This window comes from Scyliorhinus torazame, chromosome 6, assembly GCF_047496885.1.
Source record: "Scyliorhinus torazame isolate Kashiwa2021f chromosome 6, sScyTor2.1, whole genome shotgun sequence".
NCBI classification, from domain to species: domain Eukaryota; kingdom Metazoa; phylum Chordata; class Chondrichthyes; order Carcharhiniformes; family Scyliorhinidae; genus Scyliorhinus; species Scyliorhinus torazame.
Window position 1 is genome coordinate 264,789,668 of NC_092712.1, and position 24,556 is coordinate 264,814,223.

At 44.4% G+C, this 24,556-nt stretch overlaps 1 protein-coding gene across 3 annotated transcripts in view; it reads left to right on the forward strand.

The window, feature by feature from the left end:
• The window catches only part of LOC140425404 (F-actin-uncapping protein LRRC16A-like), a 530,177-nt gene that overhangs the window by 426,910 nt on the left and 78,711 nt on the right, over window positions 1-24,556 (forward strand). For 2 of the 3 annotated variants that reach the window (XM_072509651.1, XM_072509649.1), the window contains exons 30-32: window positions 5,984-6,001; window positions 15,498-15,564; window positions 23,561-23,772. In XM_072509651.1, coding sequence (XP_072365752.1) covers window positions 5,984-6,001; window positions 15,498-15,564; window positions 23,561-23,772 — 297 coding nt within the window. The remainder of the gene's footprint in view (window positions 1-5,983; window positions 6,002-15,497; window positions 15,565-23,560; window positions 23,773-24,556) is intronic. The other variant, XM_072509650.1, reaches the window with a different exon arrangement.

Sequence of the window (24,556 nt, forward strand, 5' to 3'; positions counted from 1 at the left end):
AGTTGGGCCGGCGGGGGAGGGAGGGTTTTTTTTCCCTGGGGGTACTTGTAAAAAGCATATGGGAGGGTTATTATGTGCGGGAGAAACCCATTGTATAAGTTCTGTGGGATGTTTGATTGATATGCTTATGTTTTGTTCTGTTCTTTTCTCTTTTCTGTTATGGGGGGAGGGGTTTAATTGGTTGAAAATTTTTGTTGGAAAAACTTTGAATAAACATACTTTTTTTTTGAAAAGAAAGAAAGAACACTCTTTTCTATTTTATAGACTGGAGAGGGGTAAAGTGTGGAGTTCCCCGAAGTCTAGTACTGGGATTACTGCTATTTTTGGTATGCATTAATGACTTGGACTTGGGGAGAAATGTTAAATTTTTTGGCTGACACAAAGAGATAGGAAAAATAATAATGAATCAAGAGGGAATAGGAGGGAGGAGTAGGCCATTATTTTCCAATCCGTTGGGAACGTTCCAGAGCCTGCTCCACTATTTGATAAAATCATGGCTGAACCGGTTGTAGTCTCAACTTGACGCAGCGTGGTAGCACAATGGCTAGCATTGTTGCTTCACAGCTCCAGGGTCCCAGGTTCGATTCGCGGCTTGGGTCACTGTCTGTGCGGAGTCTGCACGTTCTCCCCGTGTCTGCGTGGGTTTCCTCCGGGTACCCGGGTTTCCTCCCACAAGTCCCGAACGACGTGCTGTTAGGTGAATTGGACATTCTGAATGTGGCGACGAGGGGCATTTAACAGTAACTTCATTGCAGTATTAATGTAAGCCTACTTGTGACAATGATAAAGATTATTATTACTTTACCTTCCGGCCTGCCTCCCATAACTCATGACTCGCCTACTGTCAGATATCTATCTAACTTGCCCTTGAATAAATTCAAAGAAGCAGCCTCCACTGCTCTCTGAGGAAGAGAATTCCACAGACTAATGACCATCTTGAGAGAAAATATTTTCCTCATCTCCATCTTATTTTAAAACTGTGTCCCTAATTAGTTCTTGTCTCCCCTGTCATGATATACACAGTATATCATGGTGCAGATACACACACACTGATGGACACACAGCAAGACCAATCAACACACAACACCGCAGCCAATCACGAGTTAGAGCACACTCACTATATAGACAGAGGGCATAAGAGTTCCCGCTCATTCGGGATGCAGCCTCCTACAAGGACAGAGCTTACAGCACAGGTCCTCACCATGTGCTGAGTGCATAGACTGGTTCGGACAGGCATAGGTCTTTAATTTAATGTAACATTGTGTTAACCCACAGTGAAAGTATGTTCAACAGTTTCTAACTTAATAAAATAGTGTTGCACTATTTTAAGTGTTGGTGGCCTATATGTGTTCCAAGGATCCAGAACACCCAACACATCATCCACCACAAGAGAAGACATCCTCCCAGTATCCACCCTACCAAGTCCCCTTAGGATCTTATATGTTTCAAAATATCACCTCTCATTCATCCAAATTTCAATGGGTACGAGCCAAATCTGTTCATCCTTTAAAATAAGTCCTTCATCCCATGAATGAGTCAAGTGAATCTCTTAACTGCTTCTAACACAATTATATATATTTTCAAATCAGGAGACCAAAATTGTATACAGTACTCTAGATGTTGTCAGTGTCCTATACAGCTGCAGTAAAGCTTTCTACCTTTACATTCTTTACATTTACCATACACATGCCAGAATCCCATTTGCCTTCCTAATCTCTTGCTGTACCTGCATTCTAATGTTTTGTGATTCATGTACCAGGACATCCAAGTTCCTCTGTACCACAAAGTTTTGTGATCTCTGTTTAAATAACATGCTGCTTTTCTATTCTTCCGGTCTGAGTTTGTCAAGTTCACATTTTTCCATATTATCTTCCATCTGCCAAATATCTGCCCACAAATATCTAACCTTTCTATTTCCCTTTGTAGAATCTATGCCTCCTTTTGACAATTTACTTTCCTACCTATGATGATGTAATTGGCAAATTTAACAACCATACATAAGATCCTTTCATCCAAGTAATTGATGTAGATTGTAAAAGGTTGAGGCCCCAGCACTGACCCCTGTGGCACTCCATTATTTACAGCTCCCCAACCTGAAAAAGACCCATTTATCCCTACTCTCTGCTTCCTTTTAGATAACAAATCCTTTATCCTTGCTACTATGTTACCCCCCTACAATGAGTTCTTAATTGTGCAATAACATTTGATGTGGTCAAATGCCTTCTGGAAATCTAGGTACAGCACATCTGCATGTTTCTCTTTATCCACACTACTTATTACTTACTCAAAGAAACAAATCAGTCAAACATGATTTTCACAAAACCATGTTGACTCTGCCTGATCCCAGTATCACCTCATTAATAATGAATTCTACCAATTTCCCAAGGCAGATGTTAGGCCAACTGGTTGCTGTCTCCTGCTTTCTGTCTCTGTCTTTTCTTGAATAAAGGTGTTACATTTGTTATTTTCCAATCCGTTGGGAACGTTCCAGAGTCCAAGGAATTTTAGAAGGCCAATGCCATTACTATCTCCTTAGGCAATTCGTTTCAGACACTAGGGTGCCAGCCACATGGTTCTGGGAAGTTGTGAGTCTTTAGGTCTAATAGTTCTCCCTGTAGCTCTTTCCTGATATGGTGAAAGTTTCTTTTCCTTTCCCCTCTTGATTTTCAAGTATCATTTGGAAGTTTTCTAAGTCTTCAACCATGGAGACGCACACAAAATGCCAGTTCAAGGGCTCTGCCATTTCCTTGTTTTTCCATTACTAATTCCTCAGACTCACTCTCTAAAGAACCAACATTAGCTTTAGTCACTCTTTTCCTATTTAAATACTTGCAGTAACTCTTTACCTCTTATCTTTCCTATTTCTTATTTCTGCCCAAACTGATCTCAAGCTAAGATCATTTCTCACTACTATATGAAGGACATCTTTAATTAACAGAACTAGCCCCTCGCTGCCTTGCTTTTTCAAAATGTCAAACCCCCTTCAATATTCAAATCCCAGGCTTGGTCACCTTGCAATAATGTCTCTGTAATAGCTATCAGGACATGCGTATTTATTTCTATCTGTGCTAACAATTCATCCATTCGGTGTAGACTCGATGGGCCAAATGGCCTCTGTCTGCACTGCAGGGATTCAATGATTTTGTTATGAATACTGAATGGATTCTGATGCAGAGCCTTTAACTCCTGTCTTTTTTACCATTCTTGCAATCTCTGGCCTTAAGTGCTGAAGTTTGTATTCTCTGTCCTATCTTGGTTGTCACTACCTAAATCACTACCCTACTCTGTTACCTCATTGGTTCCCTTTGTTTTGCCACGTCTCCTCTCACATGATCACTTCTCCACACTATTTAGTTTAAAACCCCCGAGACAGTCTGGTGGAATGGGCAGACCAATCGCAGATGAAATGTGTGAGGTGATATATTTTGGCAAAACGAATGAAAGAGACAATCAAAGCTAAATGGAACAATTTTAAAGAGACCACAAGAAGAGAGAGACCTGGAGTTTTGCACAAATCTTTGAAGGTGGCAGGACAAGTTAACAAAGCAGTTAGTCAAGCACATCGGATCCTGGGCTTTATAACTACAAGAATAGTGTACAGAAGTCAGGAACTTAACACTAAACCTATATAAAATACCAGTTTGACTGCACTTGGAATAATGTGTCAAATTCCGGGGACCACGTTTTAGGGCTGACATGAAGGCTTTGGATAAAGTACAGAAGGTACTGCCAGGGTGGTACGGTTGCACAATGGTTACCATGTCTGTGTGGGTTTCCCCCTGGTGCTCTGGTTTCCTCCCACAGTCCAAAGATGTGCGGGGTTAGGCGGATTGGCCATGCTAAATTGCCATTTAGTGCCCAGGGATGTGCAGGTTAGGTTATGGGGATAGGGCGGAGTGGACAAGGGTAGAGTGCTCATTCGAAGAGTTGGTGCAGACTCGATGGGCCAAAGGGTCTCATTCTGCACTGTAGGGATTTTATGATTATAAGGTATTTACTGAAATGGTTCCAGGAATGAGGGATCACAATTAAATAGATTAAATAGATAGACTGGAAAAGCTGTGGTTAATCTCCTCAAGACTAAGGGATAACAAATTTGACAGTTAATTTAAAATCATGAAGAGTTTTGATAGAATCAGAAAAAAAAACTATTTCGGATATTTGCCAGGCTGGTGCCTGGATGCCAGCAGGAGTGCAAGGGTATCCCCCTGTTCAGAGTTCAACCGCCCAGGGGTCTCCAATGGCCTGGGAGAAACTCCTTCGCACACCCGCCGCCCGCCCTTCTCCAGGTGCCGTTACGCCTGGTCCGTGTGTGTGGACCAGTACTAAATGGCGCCATGGCACGGTTTCTCAGGCAAGGCTCTTAGTTCCCAGACTCCGGGGGAATATGTATTTCTGGATCTGCCCTCCAGATCGCAACATCTGCAAGGTCCCGTTAAATCTCACTCGGTGTTTCGAGCGTTGTAAACCCGCGACAGATTCAACTGCATCGTCGCATCACCAAGTCGGTTGTGATGAGGCCACTAAATTACACCCCTCTTGTTCTTTGTATTTTTTAATGACCGGTGAAAAGCAGATGGGTAAACTTCAGTCGAAATGGCAGACTCAAGATCATTGCAGGAAGAGGGAGTGCTTTTAGCAGTCGCCATTATAATCTGACGTGTAAATGATTTGGACTTGCATTTGTCCTGTTCTAATTTTATAAGTAATGCATAATATTATGCAAAGGATAGCTTCATTGATGAGCTAAAAATACAAAGTGCACTGGGTTATAATATGGTTCACAGAGCCCATATCTCAAGACCCTGTTAAGTTTAGACCGCTTTACTTCATTGCTGGTATCTAATCCTCAGATCCCACCAGTGTCACGACCAATAATGCATGCATATCCCTACAATCTGAAGTCTTCATGCTCCAATATAAAAGCTTAAAGGAGGTGCTGTGTAAAATCAAGCAAAAAATTACATGGCTGCTTTTAATTTTTCTTTTTTTTTTAAATGGACAGCTGTGTTCGCAGTGCAGAGTGAGGCTCATGGCCGCATCTGCAGAATGAAAGTTTTGGGGTCTTGGGTGAAACTGCATTATACTGAGTTCTGCGCTAGTGGACTATGTCCTGGGGGGCCCCCAGTGTATAGTAGTCGGGAGTTCCAGCATAAGTGGTATATAATGCACAGGACTACAGTTCAGTTGGAACTGTGTGCTGACTCATTGTACCACAGAGTGGAAGGAAATGGGTTTGAATCTGTAGCTTCATCCACTTATTGAATTGAAAATCATTTCACTTTTGTGGAACAGCAACATTTCCTGAAGTACTTTTTCCACAAGGATACTGAGAGGAGTTGAATGTTCGCCATAAGGCTGAATTAGCACCAGCTAATGCTCAGATCCCACCAGTGTCAGTGCTAATAATGCATGCATATCCCTACAGTCTGAAGTCCTCATGCTCCAAAATAAAAGATTAAAGGATGTGCTGTGTAAAATCAAGCAAATAATGACATTTTTCTTTTTTTAAACGGGTGACTGTGTTTGCCTTCCGCTCCACCTGAACTTCACTCACACATTCCCAGTGTCCGCATGAGCTAGTTCAGAATTGCACCAGTAAGCTTACGTTCTCATTCTCTTGTGGAGGGAAGGGACTAAAGCAAATATTTAATTTAGAAATTGTATTTGAATGCTAATGCTTCTATCAGCACATTAGTGTCTGGGTCCATGTATGCTTTGTTTGATTTTTTTGGTCATATTGAATATTGCTGAAATGGGTTGATAATTTTCTTTGTTATGGCTTAAATCTGGTCAACAAAAGCTATTTTATAATTTGTTACTGTCTTGTGCCTTTCTGATTCACTAAGCTTTAAATGTTAAAAATAACAGTGCTGTAGAGTATTTTCTTTTGTGTGGTTATACTTTCTTTCTGAAATGCAAAACCATTTTCATCATATCTTCTCTTCCTCCATTTTCTGATTTCTCCTTTTGCTGCATGGAGACTCTCTGCTGTACCAGTGTAAGTATTGTTGTGTTTGCAGTCTATTGTTGGGCAGTTGATTTGCTTCATTTGCTTTTGTGTTGAATGAAAGTCCCATGAGTGAAGTCAGAATTGCACTTTGTTTATTTTTGATTGTGTGCTTGAATGAAAGTTGAACTTCTATATAAAGTGATCAGTTTGATTGAAATTATTATTGAAGCTTGATTTTGCACGTCAAGCGGTTGTTGAGAAACAAAGGACGTTTGTGTTTTTAAAATCTAATTTGCATTAATTTTTGCATCACTAAGTCCCTCCCACACTCTTAAGCTCAGTTCCAATACTGAACAGGTCACCTCCTGACATGGAGGACCTCTAAAGTGGTATTAAGAAAGACCTGTGTGAGTGGCACGGCGACACAGTGGTTAGCACTGCTGCCTCACAGGGCCAGGGACCCGGGTTCGATCCCGGCCTTGGGTGACTGCCTGTGTGGATTTGTACGTTCGCCCCGTGTCTGCATGGATTTCTTCCAGCTGGTCCGTTTTCCCCCACAATCCAAAGATGTTCAGGTTAGGTGGTTTGGCCATGCTAAATTGCCCTTTAGTTTCTAAAGATGTGGGGTTACAGGGATAGGGTGGGGAATTGTGCCTAGATACGGTGTTCTTTGAGGGTTCGTGCAGACCCAATGGGCCGAATGCCCTCCTACACTGTAAAGATTCCATGATTATATATAACATCTTTGATGACTTCAGTATATCAATAATTTTGAATCTCAGAAAAATGGCAGAGAATTTGCATTCAACCATCTCCCACAAATAACAATGATTATCTGTTTGGGGTGTTGGTTGAGGGATTAGTATTTCCAGGGCACCAGGAAATTCCTGGTTGATTCCTGGGAGTTTGACCACAGTGACATCTACTGACATGAAACGCTCCTCTGGATGTCTTATAAAGGACTGGCCCCCTTGCGTTTGAGTGTCATTGCTCAGGGTTTCATGCCAGTAGTTACCCCACAGAGAGCCCTGAGAACTAGAAAGCTCCTTTTCAAAATTGCCTTAAACTCAAAACCCAGTCTTTTAACTCTCTCTCATCACATTCTCCAACCTAATATCAAATTCCATCATATTGTGACAACACAACTTGGCGCCATGATCAACACAAGTAGGCTAAGAATAGGCAACAAAGGAGTTTTTCAGCGATTCATGTTACATAGTTCAATCCAAGGAGTTTAATGAATAAAGCAGAAGTGCCGCGGACACCAGAGGACACTTGAAACTATAATAGCTGTGACAGAAACATGGTTCAAAGAAAGGCAGAGGTAACTCAACATTCCTGCTTACAGGCCTTTCAGATGCGATGTTGAGGAGAAGGAAGGGGGGGTGAAATTGCAGAATAATTTAAAGAAACAAACTTAGCTGAGAGAAGGGATGCTGTGCTAGAAGGAACATCAAATGTAGCCATATGGGTTGAACCGAGGAACATAAAAGGGGCAATCACGCTGCTACAATTACCATTAACCCTCAGATTGTTGGAGGCAGCAGGAAGAACAAATACGTAGGCAAATTCCTTAGGGCAGCACAGTGACACAGTGGTTAGCACTGCTGCCTCACAGCACCAGGGACCCGGGTTCAATTCCGGCCTTGGATGACTGTCTGTGTGGAGTTTGCACATTCTCCTCGGCTGCATGGGTTTCCTCCGGGTGCTCCGGTTTCCTCCCACAGTCCTAAAATGTGCAGTTTAGGTGGATTGGCCATGCTAAATTGTCCCTTAGTGTCCAAAAAAAAGGTTAGGTGGGGTTTCTGGGTTACTAGGGTAGGGTGGAAGGCCCACACCTGGGGGCCTTTCCTAGGGTTGTTGCAGACTTGATGGACCGAATGGCCTCCTTCCGCACTGTAGAGATTCTATTCTATAACCATTCTATGACCCTATAAGCATTTGAAGTGTTGTAACCTAGAAAGACATAGATCAAGAGATGGAAAGTGGGATTCAGCTTCTTTTGGCCAGCATAGTAGACATATGGGCCAAATGACCTTCTTTGCCTTAATGATTTTGTGTTTCAAAAGAACTGCTGAATATGTTCAGGCTATGAAAGAGGCAGTGTCCCTTACATTTAAATCATAGCTTATTAGTTTGTATCTAAACCTAAATTTTATTCAAAGGTTAAAGAAAGCCTTGTATTGATGTTGGAAATGCTAAACTTGGTGCAACAAATCTCCTTCCATTAATGCATGTATAATATGAGAACTCATTAATTCAAACCCCTGCAGAAAGCAGTTAATCAAAAAAAATGCATCAAAGAGTGGATGTAAGGAAGTTTTCACCAGTGTTAACTACAGACAGTTAAACCAAGGAAAGTCATTGTAATACTTTAAAACATTGTCAACAAACATTATTCGACATTCCTCAAGTTTCGACAGGGTTTCTGCTTTCATTGAATTTTGTATTAAAATTAAGCTTGCTGCAAATGGAACATCGTATTTCTAAACATTAAATTATCGCCTCAACAACTAATTTATTTAAACCAGATCATTTAATTGTTTACTTGCTATCAATAATACTTTCATATGATCCTCTGGTGAGGGAAAGTGAACTTTTAGCACTGTCCTTTATTTTCACCAATGGACTTCATTATGGTGGCACGGTAGCAGAGTGGTTAGCAAAGTTGCTTCACAGCTCCAGGGTCCCAGGTTCAATTCCCCGCTGGGTCACTGACTATGCAGAGTCTGCACGTTCTCCCCATGTCTGCGTGGGTTTCCTACGGGTGCTCCGGTTTCCTCCCACAGTCCAAAGATGTGCAGGTTAGGTGGATTGGCCATGCAAAAATTGCCCTTAGGTTAGGTAGGGTTGCTGTGTTACGGGGATAGCATGGAAGTGTGGGCTTAAGTAGGGTGCTCTGTCCAAGAGCCAGTGCAGACTCAATGGGCCAAATGGCCTCCTGCACTATAAATTCTATGAAAAATCATGGGCAGGACTTAACAGTTATGAATAAATAGTTGAAAAATTAGGGCTTTTGTACAAAAATCTCTTTAAATTTTCTTTATCCGATTCCCCGCTGGGTCACTGTCTGTGCGGAGTCTGCACGTTCTCCCCGTATCTGCGTGGGTTTCCTCTGGGTGCTCAGGTTTCCTCCCACAGTCCAAAGATGTGCAGGTTAGGTGGATTGCCCATGATAAATTGCCCTTAGTGACCAAAACGGTTAGGTGGGGTTATTGCGTTACAGGGATAAGGTGGAAGTGAGGGCTTAAGTGCATTGGTGCAGACTCTATGGGCCGAATGGCTTCCTTCTGCATTGTATGTTCTATGTCAGTGTTTATTGTGTGTGGCCTATTTAGTTCGAGACATGGGGCTGGATTCTTCCGCCCTGCCTGCTGCAAGAACGCTCCGGGCAAGACGCGAACAATGGAGAAGACCTCGGACGGGATTCTCCGGTCGCGGGCGGATGTGGCCGGAAAATCCCGCCCATAGTACCTTTGTTTTTTTTTAAGCAAGGCCACATGTGTGCATTATCTTAAAGGGGACAGCTTTTGAGTGGCCTGTGCCGTACCTTAATTTATTGCTGCATGGTGCACAGCTTATAAGGATCATTACTGATGTGCCAACTTTGGTTCAACTCCGATTCAGAGATTTGAACACCGAGGGCAGGATTCACCGACCACCCTGCTGCGTGTTTTTCGGTGGGGGTGTGGCCCATCAGCGGGACCTACCAGTCCTGTCGTTGTCAATGTGATTTCCTGTTGACAGTATCCCTCGCTGCCGGAAAACGCATGTGCAACGTGGGACTGGAATTTTCCACCGGCGTGAACAGCTGGTAAATTCCGCCCTTCATCTCAACTACTGTTGAGTGTAACATTAGCGATTGCTCCACCATCTGGAGCATCGATGAGACCAAGGCCGTGTCTGTCTTGGCTGATGAGTATATAAGATCACTTGGCATTCCAGGAAGAACAGGAATAATTCTTCCCATGCCTTTCCCTGGAAATTTATTCCACAAACAGTAATATCATTATCCAGACCTTCCTCATTGCTCGTACAGAGAGTAGGAAATTTCTCACTAAAGATTCTTCTTAAAAGCCTTTGAACAGTTTATTTCCAAATCCTCAGTCATGTAAAACCTTGCTCCATGCGTGGCTAGATTTAGATAGCACTCTGTTCTCCTATTGGCACCATTGCTGATGGGGTCACTTGCAAGCCCTGCATAAGCTGCAATCTATGACTTAAGTTTATAATAATCTTTATTATTGTCAGACGATAGCTTCCATTAACACTGCAATGAAGTTACTATGTAAATCCCGTAGTCGCCACACTTCCAGCTCCTGTTCGGGCACACGGGAGAATTCAGAATGTCCAAATCACCTAAGAAGCACATCTTTTGGGACTTGTGGGAGGATACCAGAGCACTGGAGGAAACCCACGCATACACGGGGAGAACGTATAGACTCCGCACAGGCACTGGCCCAAGTCGGGAATCGAACCCGGGTCCCTGGTGCTGTAAAGCAACTGTGCTAACCACTGTGCTACCATGCCGCCCGTTGATGTTTGCAATAAAGTCACGGATATACTGACAGCTGTAATTCATGGACTCTGAAGAGAAATTACACTTTCTTAGCTTCTGAACCCCATGCATGTTTCATTTGGTGACTGTAACATTGAACGTTCTTATGACTTGATCTTGTGCATCCCAGTGAAAGCGAACACATGCATGGATCTTATATTTATTTTCCTTTCACATAAATTTCCAGATTTCAAACTCCAATCACTTCTCTGTATTTCCATTGCACCATCCCCTTTGCTCCGTTTCATGGAGTTCACCCGTGTTGTTTTACATGGTGCATATTTGGGCATTTCTCAAATAAGACACACAGCCCCAGAAAACAAAGGCGGTCTCTTTCTGGAGTTTTATGCTTAAAGCGTTCTTAAAATAAAACTGGAGCCTTCTGGCTAAATTCATTCAGAATTAAGTGGCACAGACTTGTATTACTGCAAATCACTTTTATTGGAAGTAATTTCCAAGCTTGATAGTATTCAGGTGATTGAGCTTTACCTCAAATTACCAACCAAAATTATTATTACAGAAGATTATTTTGCAGCCCAGCAATGAACCATCTGGTAGGCTTGTCTGGTTCAGTATCTCCGAGTGTCATAATCGCACTTATTGTTGGTCCCTTAGAACAGTGTGTTTCAAACTTTTTTCCCGGGACCCACTTTTATCAATTGGCCGACCTTCGCGACGCACCATTTTTGCTTGCCTTTAATGCGACAGGTAAGCCTACTTGGTCCTCACAATCTCACTTGCTTTGTGATTCAATGTTACGTTTCTGCTAAAGACGTCAGATGATGATTTAAGTTCTCACTGCATCCTTTGAAAAAAATCAAGAGGTTTGTCCTCAAAATCGCCATTTTGGGCAGCACGGTGGCGCAGTGGATTAGCCCTGTTGTCTCACGGCGCCAAGGTCCCAGGTTCGACCCCGGCTCTGGGTCACTGTCCATGTGGAGTTTCCACATTCTCCCCGTGTTTGCGTGGGTTTCGCCCCCGCAACCCAAAGATGTGCAGGGTAGTTGCATTGGCCATGCTAAATTGCCCCTTAATTGGAAAAAACGAATTGGGTACTCTAAAATTTATTTTAAAATTTTTAAAAATAAAAAAACGCGCCATGCTTAATCTTCAAACGCCTTTTAAGTTTTGAGGATTTTAAACTTTCATTTGCCAATACTTCCCTGCATATGATACACATGGGGCTGGACTCTCCAATTTGCAAACTAAGTGCTGACACCGGCATGGAAACAGTGGGAATTTACGCCAGAAAAAAATGGCACAACATCCGCTGGGGGCTAGCAGCCGGCTTTACCTGCAGATACGGCCGGAGAATTGCCGGGTTCGTGGTCGCGCATGCGCACAGCTGCAGCCTGCGGCGGCCGTGACGTGCGACATGGCGCCGACAACGCGCGGCCTCAGCCTGCCAAATAATGTCCCCCCCCCAGTAATCTAACTCGCCACCCCGGACCACCCTGCACCAGTCCCCACCGAAGCCCGCCTGCCAGTAGAACAGCTCCTCCCCCTTCCTACCCCCCTGACTGTGGCAGCGCTAGACACAGTCCGCAGCCGCCACACGGGCCCACGGAAAAAAACATAGGTGTTCCGTGCCGTCGGGAACTCAGCCCATCGCGGGAGAGCCTCAGGTGAAGTCCTGACGCCGTCTGTGTGGCGTACTCGTTTTTGAGGGGGCAGACCATCACAAACCAGCGTCACCCCCGATTACGGCGCAAACGGGGATTCTCCAGCCGATTGCCGAACGCGATTTCGGCATCAGTGACTGGAATAATCCCACCCATGGGCTTTGCAACCTGATTTGCGTTGGCACAATTAACATTCCTCAAGTAATCTTCTTTATACTGCTTTGTGCCCGATTCCAGTTTTTTCTTTATTTTAAACTATCCATCTTCAGTTCTTCACAGTCCTGTTGCTTGCTCACAGCTAGAAAATGGAGGAATCTCTCCGCGCCAAAAGCACAGATGTACAGGGTGTGTGACGTCCGTGTATGTGCCAGGCATGTGACCTGCTCTCTGCCGCCGCTTCTGGCCGGAAGACTCCATCGTTCTATTTGAAGGCCAGTCGTGGCTGGCATTCTCAATTCAACAGCCAGTCACGGCCGGCATTCGTCATTTAAAAGTTGGTTGCGCTATTGGGCACTTCTCCCGTAATCGGAAACGCCGTGACTGATCCGCGATCCTCTGAAACCTGCCTGTGACCCACGCGCAGGTCACGACCTGCAATTTGAAAAACCCTGGCCATGAGGACAAAAGACTTTCAACCCATCTTGAACCTATGAGCCTTGAACTTCAAGATTCAAATAGCAGAGGTTATAACCCCCTACTATTTGGGAAAGCTTAGATGTTCTAACTTTCTCACTCTGAATTGATTGAACAATTCAAATCTCAAGCACTCCTCAGAACAGATCTAAAAGCTACGCTCTTCAGATGCACAAGCTAATTTTTTTGGTTAACAGGATGTCTTGCTGGCATCTCAGAAACGTTTTATTGAAAGAGCTTACAGAGGGTGCGATCCAATGGCCATGCTGCGCCGAGCAAGCAGCTCGTTGCGGTGCACCATGGCCGATATAACTTAGGAGACCCTGCTCCTAGGATCTACCCAGTTCGCAGCACCTCGCGAGATCCAACGGGATCTCATGAGACATTGCAATGTAATCCCACCCATTGTGGATGGAATCACTTTTTGGGAAATCTGCATATTAGAGACAGCTTGCCTCACTCTAATGTGCAGATTCCTGCGGTACCCGACGCTCTGGATTCATCTCCTTTGCCTCTGAGACCTCGGGCAAGTGCACAAGTCCCCACAAACGGGGACAAGATGGTACGGCACTCATGGGGGTCCCGCAGGGGATTGGAGGCAGGGTGGTGTCCTGGTGCTGCTGGTGCCACCAGGGTACCCTGGCAGTACCAGCCTGGCACCCTGGCAGTGTTTGGGTCCTGGCATCACCAAGGTGCCCAGGTAGCATTGCCAGCTGGCATGGGCACTGCCAGGTTGTCACTGCCAAGGTGCCTTGCTGGCATTTTTTGCGCATGCGCGATTGGGCCGAGGGTGCCCTGCGTAGGTGTTGGGGTGGTGTGGGGGGAGGTCGGGGATCGTTTCAGGGGCCTTGGAGATTGAGATGCCATTTAAAATTGGCATCCCGATCTCTTGCTGCACTGGGGAGTTCTGGCGAGCGAAGTTCCCCACTGTACATAACGGGGTCAATGTGCGGCCTCAGCTGCGCGTTCCCCATTGAGGCCCCTTATACAACGCGAGTCGCGATGAATAGCCATGTGTTTCTCGACACTGCGAGCGCCAGGAAACATGCAGCTAAACACACCCGCACTGGAACTTTGTTCCTATTTGAGTGAATGGTGCCCAGAGCTAAATGAAAAAGATTTGTAGATTAGCTTTCGGTCCATGACTGCAATCAATTTTGATATTGTAAGTCAGATATTCCAGCATATTCAGCAGCTTCTGTCCTGACACTTTTCCTGATGGGATATTCAGTTGGTGAATGTCCAGATGGATTGAGATTTATGAGACAGCTGGAAAGTCAAATCTTTTGGGCAGTTAATACCCCACCTGAAATTTGAATTTTATGTTGAATAAAGTTGTGGTAATTCCATATGGATTGTTGCATCTTTAAAATGCTTCAAGACAGCTGATCTGCTCCCTCTTTAAGCCTGCAGAGATTGGGCAATTCATGCAAACCTGTGGTATCCCTTAACATGTTGGTTATTTTAACAGGGAAGTTTTTATTTTTATATAAGATGATGTTTCACTGACACTGGAAATCACTCCCCTTTGCATAGACAGTTTGTAGAATTTTTAACTTTGTTGTTGTTTGACCATTTGGACAGATAATAGCTACATTGTTGATTTTCCATAGTTTCTCATTTTTGGCAGTTACATTTTAGTCTATTTCAATGATATGTTTCTCCTGAACAGATAAACTGTTATGAATATGCAGTTCCTTACTTTATGCCTTTACCTACAGAGCTATTTCCCTTCCTATTTGGTTGCCTTTCTCAACAGATACATTTCCAACTTTTGAATTCATTCAGCCTGTTCACCAACTTTTGTTTTGCCTTAGTCTCTGCTACCCCCTCTAATTCGAGGTGTAAGCAGAATTTCAGTGCGGGACCCTGATTTACTAGTCTGGGGAAATGCCACCTAACCAATAGCTGTTAAACGGTGTCAGACGTCTAAAGGAACATTGTCCTAGTTGTTATCCCGGTTTGGCAGAGTGCCTGCTTGCACATGGAAATTAACATTCCAAAAATGAGGAATACTAAACATATGATGGAAAATGCCACATTAAATTCCAGGCAGTGCCAATACATTCAGTCAGCAGATTTTGATGTTAAGGCAGAAAGCTCTTATGATTTCCACTTAGTGCTTCATGTGTAATGTATTAAATTTGAATAATCTTTCTAAATGTGCCATGGCCATTTAAATTCTGTATGGAGGGGAATGCGAGTTAAAAGCATATTTATTTTGGGGGGATTGAGTCACTTTGCACAGAGAACTCTGAGCATTCAGCAATTAACAATAAAATGTATGCAATTGCCGTTGGTAGCAACGTTGCCCTGTTTCTCTGTGAAAATGGCTTGTTCGTCGCCATTGCATGTCTTTCTAACATGGCAGTTAATATTATGAGAATGCTTTGAGTTTTTATAAGTTATTTTAAAGAAAGAAAGGTTTTTATTTAAATCACACCTTTATGGCCTCAGGATGTCCCAAAGCTCTTTACAGTAAATTAAGTCATTTTTGAATTTTAGTCACTATTGTAATGTAGGCAAAGCACAAACAGCAATGTGATAATGACCAATTCATATTTTGAGGTGTTGGTGGAAGGATAAATATTGGCACCAATAATTTAAAAATTAATTATTGCATCTGCAAGTGAATTCAACTGAGACTCAATTTCTGATCTAGAACTGTATGAGATACAGCCGTGAATGTACAATATTTAATAATTAACTAAAGTTATGTTTTGTGCGGCAGATGACTCCCAAGTCGAAGAGGAAAAGTATCCACAGCAGAATGCTTCGTCCTGTTTCCAGAGCTTTTGGTAAATGAATAAACACATATTCCTTTTTATTCACATGGAAGTAAAGTCTGATAATTTCGACCCTCATTGTTCTTAAATTTAGCGTTGAGATTTTTCCGTGTGATTCTGAGGAAACGGTTGTTGGAAATGTTGCCAGGAAATAAGTTAAACAGATTAAAGAAAATAACCTGCCAAAGATTGTAATTTTCCCAAGTAACTTTAGGACAAATACAGAGTTGAGAAAATCATCAGTATTTTGTAATAAGTTTTTCCAGTTCTAGTCGTTCTCTTTTTTTTTTGATGTAACTTGAGATTTTGTAACTAGGTAAATTTCAGATGGGACAGATGATGGATAGATTTGTTTCTAATAAGTCACGACATGCCCATCAGAAAGCATTTTGATTTTAATTCCTGCTGAAGACCTCTGGGGGGCTGTTTGTGTATAAACAGTCCCATCTAGTGGTTAAACAGTGAAGCGGTATTCATCTGAAATAGATGTTACGGCATTTGTGCTTTCTCAGATTTGAATCCTTTTTTAAAATAGATCAAATATTCTGCAAAGACAACTAGAATGCAACTTAAAGATGAACATTTTATATTGCCGTTTTTGAAAAAAATAGAAATTTGGATCAAATATTTTTGATACCCTCTATCAAATAGTACTGCAGTTCTCTTTCAGCTAAACCAGCAAATTTCTCAGTTTATGGATAGTAGATCACAAATATAAATACAATGGTCCATACAGCATGCTTGCAGAAATTTCACATACTGAAAGAAAGCTTAAAAACAATTGTTGCACATTCTATCCAATAAAAGACTAAGAGAAATACAATGTCACAATTTTGAGAACACTGATATTTATGCCCCGCATTTACTATTTATTGTAAATATCGTGGAACTATCACGATCAATTTTTTCCCATTTTGATATATTCAGCAATAGGAACAAAATTGTAGTTCAGTAATTGGAACAAGAAAGGATAGGATTCCTGCAACCTTCACGAGGAAATGTTTCATGTGGTTCCATCAAGTGGAGGTGAAACCACATGAAACTCACTACATGACAACTCAGTCATATTGCCTTCTCTCCTGTATATAAAAGCTGAATGAACCTTCCTTAGAAATTTGCTGTGCAATGAATTAACGTATTTGTATCATTGCATTGGACAGTTTTGCAATATGTTTTCTACAAAATTAAATATTGTTATTTATGTAGTTTTAAACTTCCACGGTAATCAATTTTCAGTTCAGGTGCATTTCCTTCTACATTCAGATATTCAAGGCCACATCTGGTTATTGTTGGGTGAGAGTGCTGCTGGTTGGGGGGGTTGAAAGAGGTGTATAATTTGTCTTGGATCTTCCCAGTGACCCATCGACATCAGCTTCTGAAAGATCAGAGTGGCTTATTTGAATGTTCAAATGTAAGGAGCTGGAATTCCGATTGTTTGAAGATGCACTGGGGCTGGTTTAGCTCACTGGGCTAAATCACTGGCTTTTAAAGCAAACCAAGGCAGGCCAGCAGCACGGTTCGATTCCCATACCAGCCTCCCCGAACAGGTGCCGGAATGTGGTGACTAGGGGCTTTTCACAGTAACTTCATTTGAAGCCTACTTGTGACAATAAGCGATTTTCATTCATTTCATTTCACTGTCAGTCCAGATCGGATAGATATTTCAGTTAGAAACTAGTCTAGGAAATGTATTTTCTTTTATTCCCTTTTCTTCTCATGTACTTAATGATCTGTTGAGCTGCTCGCAGAAAAATACTTTTCACTGTACCTTGGTACACGTGACAATAAACAAATCCAATCCAATCCAATCCAAATGATTAAAGAGTTGAGATATGGCCCAAATTTTGTCCAAGTGGTGTGGAAAATGTAGCTACAAAGGCAGAGTTACGAGCATCAGGAAGAGATGATAGCATACTTCCTCGGACTGTAAGGGCGATTGGAGGAGAACCATCACCTTCTGTACGAGGAGATGGTGCTGTCACTACAAGGCAACGTAGCTAGCACTGCGAAGGTGGTGTCCGCAGCTGAAATTTTGGTGCAGGACATGCACTCCATGGCGAGGGATACCCGCTCCATGGTTCAGCTCCTGACCTCCAGTGCTGAGGGCATGAACTTCATGGTGCATGGCTTCAACTGCATGGTGCGGCACAGTGGTTAGCACTGCTGCCTCACAGCTTTGTGGTCCCAAGTTCAATCCCGGCCTCGGTTGACTGATGTGTGGAGTTTGCACTTTCTCCCCATGTCTGTGTGGGTTTCCTCCGGGTGCTCTGGTTTCCTCCCACAGTCCAAAGATGTGCAGGTTAGGTGGATTGGCTGCACTAAATTGCTCCTCAGTGTCCCAAAGGTTAGGTTGGGTTACGGCAGTGTTTTACAAACTTTTTTTCCGGGGACCCATTTTTACCAACCGGCCGATCTTCGCCATGCATGCCAGCCGATGTTCGCCACCCAAGCCGGCCAATCTTCTCCACCCACGCAAGCCGCCCTTCGTCACCCACGCCGGCCGACCTTCACGACCCATGCCGGCCGACATTCGCGACCCACGCCAGCCGACATTGGTACAGTTAATAAATCCAAACCTTACAAAATCGTTATTATACTGCTTTGAGCCTGATTGGATTGGATTGGATTTATTTATTGCCACGTGTACCGAGGTACAGTGAAAAGTATTTTTCTGCGAGCAGCTCAACAGATCATTAAGTACATGGGAAGAAAAAGGAATAAAAGAAAATACATAATAGGGCAACACAAGGTATACAATGTAACTACATAAGCACCGTCATCGGATGAAGCATACAGGGTGTAGTGTTAATGAGGTCAGTCCATAAGAGGGTCATTTAGGAGTCTGGTAATAGCGGGGAAGAAGCTGATTTTGAGTCTGTTCGTGCGTGTTCTCAGACTTCTGTATCTCCTGCCCGATGGAAGAAGTTGGAAGAGTGAATAAGCAGGGTGGGAGGGGTCTTTGATTATGCTGCCCGCCTTCCCCAGGCAGCGGGAGGTGTAGATGGAGTCAATGGATGAGAGGCAGGTTTGTGTGATGGACTGGGCAGTGTTCACAACTCTGAAGTTTCTTGCGATCCTGGGCCGAGCAGTTGCCATACCAGGCTGTGATGCAGCCAGATAGGATTTCAGCTTCTTCTTAATGGCCTGTTCTCCAGAGGCCCTGGAGCTCACACCAACACTGCTTTGTCCTGTTGTGGGCACTCCTGAACAGCTCCCACTACCACTGCTTTGTCCTGCTGCGGATTCTCCTGAGCCACTCTCCCCAGCAAGTTTAATTGTGAGATCCTGGCCTGTTTGTGTTTCTGGCCCCCTCTTCCGTACAACAAAACGATCCATTTTAAATTTTACTTGTTTGCTGCTGACAAATTGGAGGAATCACAATCTCACCCAAAGCACATGTCGTCAGCGTTCAGGGTGCATGACCTGCTCTCTGCCTCGCTTCAGGCAGGAAGATAATATTCTTCTGAAATAATTTTTTTAAATCTTCTGCGTCAGCACGTTGATGTCAGGAGGAGGCGGTGCTTCTTGCTGGGTGCCACACATGCGTACTGATGAGCGGGCATGCATGCACAGTGTGCCTGCATTTTTTATATGGTCGCGGCCGTCATTTTCAAAGCCGCGCGCAGCCGGCATTGGTAAAAGCTGGCTGTTGTGCGTGAATTCATGCGATTGGGAACGCCGCGACGGAGGGCTCCGCGATTCTCCCACCCGCGGGTCGTGATCCCCACTTTGAAAATGCCTGGGTTAGGGGGATAGGGTGCAAGCCTTGGCTTCAGTAGGGTGCTCTTTCCAAGGGCCGGTGCAGACTCGATGGGCCGAATGGCCTCCTGAACTGTAAATTCTATGGTGTAGGCGAGAATCGGCGAGTGTCAGCGACAGAGGATGCGGGGCTCTGGATCTCACTCTAGCTGTCCCTCTATTCCATGGAGGAGCAAAGGGGCCGCCAGGCATTCAAAGGGAAGAGGAAAAGGCAGGAGCGCTGCCCTGGACCTTCCATCCAAGAGACTCTGGGGTGTCCAGCCCATCTGACATCCCTCCCTGTGAGCAACAGACCTCCAGCCCTGCACACTGAGAGGACTCACTGCAACACCCATGCAGATTGAAAGTAGGCCCAGATCTTCAAGGTCGAGGCCCCCCAGTGGATTCCCACCAAGGTCATCTCAGGAAACAAGATGTGGAAGTCAGCAGACCGCCGCAACCTCAGCTGGGGATCCTGGGGATACACCTAGACGTAGCGGGAAGGTGAGGAAGCGGAAGAAACAATAGTGGGCACAGATGAACCTCGGTCCTAGTAGAAATAAGTCACCATTGTAATAACGCACTTTTATACAAATCACTTTGTTCACCCATATACATCCTCCACCCAATCATGTTATGGCGCCATGTCAGCAAACCCCTACATTTCATCCCAATGTAGTGTGAGAATGGCAATGCTACGTCTCTCATAGAATCCCTACAGTGCAGAAGGAGACCATTCAGCCCATCGGTTCTGTGCATCTATGATCTCCCTTATGCACTGCTCTGCTGTCTGGGATATGCTGCACAGGTGACCCGTGCAGCCCTGAAACAAGCTGTTGGCATAGAGGTTCAGGGCGGCAGTAACTTTCAGGGCTACAAGCAATTGGTGGTCTGCCAGTCCATGCGTTGCCAACTCTTGCATCACCTGACACAAGTTGTCAACCGTCCCCAGGACAGACGGGGCCTTCTCCCGCATTGGACCTCTGACATCTGGCGGTAGGAGGTTCTACACGGGAATACCTGTGGCTGGTCTCCTCCGAGGCTACACCATCTGTTGCCCTGCCTCCCCCTCCTCTGCAGGGAGCTGGTCCTGGCCGGGTGCAATAGCACATCAATGTCGCTGTTGCTGGTCGATCGCAATCAGAACAATTGCCAGCTCGACTGGCTCCATGATTCAGAAACTGAAAGGAAGAGAACATCAAAGTGAGCGATGAGGAGTGCTGACAATGCCCTGACCCACAGCCTTCTGGGACATCCACCCAATCAGTGGTGCAATCATGCATTGCAATGCTGACTAAAGTGGCACAATTGACTTGTCAAGGACGGGTCAGGGAGCTGATTAGGCAACTGGCTTCCCCTTGTGGCAGGTGAGGCACACCTGATGCGTGTGAAGACTATAACTAGCATGTCAACTTCATCCTTAGAGGGCACCCTCATTGCCCCAGCTCCCATGGGCTATGGATTAACTGAGCCTTCCAACTTGAACAGCCAGTGACTCAGACACTAATCCCTGACAGCCTGACCTCCATAACCAGTAACCTTGAACTTCCATACAGCTCTTGCGCCCTAGCTTCACAGTGCTGTCTGAGGGTGGGGGTTCAGATTAAGTTTGCCTTGAGATGGTCACTGTTTGGGTTCGCCCGGAGGTGACAACCATTCATCGACTTCTTCGCGGAGAATTAATCGTCAGCGGGGGGGGGGTTAGGGTAGTGGAGAATAGGGGGTCAATTAGGCGGGTCTGGCGGGATGGGAGTCGGTGATTGCACTATTTGTCTTGTTCTTTGCACATTGCTTTTATACTGTTGTTTGTAATGCCAAAAATACCTCATTAAAATTGTTTATTTAAAAAAAAAAACTGAAATTCATACACCACTTTACTCATTGTGAGGTAGGTGGAATGTCTTTTTTGGCATAACAGCAGCATCCTGTTGGTGGAAAATACCACTCAATTTGCTACAACAACGTGAAATGGCCAACTTCACCTGTTGCTCAAATTTTGAGTTATCTTAACCCTTCCAGGGTAATGTGAGGTAGACTGGGCACCTTTCAAGTCCAACAGAGGCAACCTTAGGCCTATTCACGATTCTGCGTGGCACAAATCGAGCAATAATCCGATCGGTCAGCCATGATCCTGCAGGATAACTTTAGTGCACCTTATTTTGTTCTCAAGCTTGCAAGATGAGCAAATGGTTGTGGCCGTCTTCATGAGATTGCTGGAAGCCCTGGCCAATTCAGGCTGCTACTATGAAGTGACAACATGGCATTTCCCACTAACTGGATGCTGCCGTAAGGCAAAAAGACGTTTCCCTACCACAGAAATTAGTAATGTGTATGACTTTCGGTGCTAGTGCAATGCTAGGAAACAGCTCGTGCGTGCAAAACTCAGAACTTAATGGTAGATGTGATTGTGATTGGGTAGCAGTGATGAACAATCTTGAGTGTGCTGAGAATTACACTAACAACCAATTTAGAATTATCATTCAGGCTCACAATGTCGCTCACCTATGTATTGGTGGTGAAGTGAGTGAATGTTTGTGGAAGGGGTGCCAATCAAATGGGCTGTTTTTTCCTGGATGATGTCGAGCTTCCTGATTGCTATTGGAGCTGCATTCATCTCGGCAAGTGAGGAGTATTCCATCACACTCCTGACTTGTGCATTGTAGGTGGTGGACAGGCTTTGGGGAGTCGGGACATGAGTTACTCGCCACAGGATCCCTAGCTCTGACCTGCTTTTGAAGCCACAGTATTTCTAAGGCTATTCCAGTTCAGTTTCTGGTTAATGGTAACCCCAGGAAGTTGATAGTGGTTCATTCAGTGATGGCCATGCCATTGAATGTCAAGGGGCAATGGTTTGATTCTCTCTTATTGGAGATGGTCATTGCCTGGCACTTGTGTGGCACAAATGTTACTAGCCACTTGTCAGCCCAAGCCTGGATATCGTTCAGGTCTTTCTGCATTTGCAGGTGGGCTGCTTCAGTGTCTGAGTCGCCGCAAATGGTGCAGTACATTGTGCAATCAACAACAAATATTCCCACATCTGGCCTTATGTTGGAATTAAAGTCATTGATGAAGCAATTGAAGATGGTTGGGCCTAGGACACCACCCTGAGGAACTCCTGCAGTGATGTCCTGCGACTGGGATGACTGAGATTCTTAGAGCCAACCTATTCATTTCTATCTGTGCTATTCATCCAATTGATCATAAATGAATCGCACATTCAGATAAAATGCTTTTAATTTTGTCTTTTTTCTCATTTTCCCTGGCAACACTTTAGCCACTAATGTTTGTTACACTCACTGTCCATTCCTGACCCATTCTGCTTATTTTTACCCCAAATGCCTCTCTAATCTTGATATTTCTCTTGCTGCTTTTGAATTTACCAAATACTCCCATTCCCCTATGTATTAGATTAAAGCCGTAGTTATTTTATTTGCAAGCACACTGGTCCCAGTCCAATTTAAATGGAGCCTGTCCAAATGGAGCAGCTCCCCTTTACCCAGTGCAGGTGCCAATGGACCATGAAGCAAAACCCTTGTCTCCCACGTCACTCAACTGGCCATCTGATCTCTTTATCCCTCTGCAAATTAACAAATGGCTCAGGTAAGTCCAAAGATTACTAACTTTAACGTTCTGCTTTTTAATTTGGATCCAAGTTCCTTAAATTCTCGCAGGGATATATCATTCCTAGTTCTGCTTATCTCATTGGTACCTACATGGACCATGACAAGGGGATCCCCCCCTCCCTCTCCAACTTCAAGCTCTTCTCCAGCGGCGAGGAGATGTCTTTAGCCCTGGTAACTAACAGGCAACATAAGCTTCAGAGCTCCCAGTCACAGCTGCAGAAAACAGTGTCTTTCCTCTGACTGTAAAGTACCTTTATCACCATTGCGTTCCTTTACATTCTCTCCACTTGAATGGTCTCCTGTGCCTTGGCGTTATGGTCAATCCTTTGTCAGGATGGTGTGTGGCTTGAAGGGGACCGTGCAGGTGGTGGTGTTCCCATGCATCTGCTGTCCTTGTCCTAGGCGGTCGAGGTTGCGGGTTTGGCAGGAGACTTGGTGAGCTGCTGCAGCATATCTTGTAGATTGTACACACTGCTGCCATCGTCCTAATTTGTTAATTAAAGTTTATTTTTCTGTTGATGTTTAATTGCTCACTTTATGATAAATTGAGTGCTAATAGGGTGTTGCCATTAATGGTTACTTATCTAAATTTGTTCAATATACCTCTTAAATGTGCAGGAATCTCAATGTTCAATTTTTTTGTACAGAGATGGAGTTTGACCTGGATAAGGCTCTTGAGGAGGTCCCAGTCCATTTTGATGATTCAGCTCCTGCTTCAAGTAATTACAGCAAGCAAGAAAGGTCATCACGGCCCAGCAGTATGATGAATGAACTACCCTCAGAAGAGGTAAAGAAACTGGAGCATTATACAAAGTCTAGACCCAAGAGGAACAAAAAGTTACCACCAAGCAAGACGGCGGTAAGTTTTTTGTGCTCAAAAAATCTTTGCTTAATTCTATTCCACTGTATTTCCTATTTTATTTCTCATTTATTCAATGTATAGAGCTGAGAAACACAATGGTTATGTCCAATATCAGCACAGGGCAGCTCTTTTTATGTGATCATTAATCAGGGCTGAGATGTGTTTAATATGATTCAAAGTTCTTTACGTTCAGAGATAGCAATTTGTTTTAAAAAAAAATATTTTTATTCAATTTTAGCAAATTTTCAACAAACCCCCCCCCCCCCCTTACAGAAAAAAGAAAAGCATAAAACACACAGATCGTACACTTATATCGCGAATTCCCCCAATGTACAAACCCCCCCCCCCATGAAACAATAACAAACAAACACATACCCGACCCCCCCCCCCCCCCCCCCCCCCCCCCCCCCCCCCCGGGTTGCTGCTGCTGCTGACCACCTCCTAACGTTCCGCTAGGAACGGTTGCCACCGCCTGAAGAACCCTTGCACAGACCCTCGCAAGGCAAACTTTACCCTCTCCAATTTAATGAACCCTGCCATGTCGCTGATCCAGGCTTCTACACTTGGGGGCTTTGCATCCTTCCACTGTAGCAGAATCCTCCGCCGGGCTACCAGGGACGCAAAGTCCAGAATACCGGCCTCTTTCGCCTCCTACACTCCCAGCTCGACCGATACCCCAAATAATGCTAATCCCCAGCTCGGCTTGACCCGGGTGTTCACCACCTTGGACACAGTCCTCGCAAAGCCCCTCCAAAACCCATCCAGCGCCGGACACGTCCAG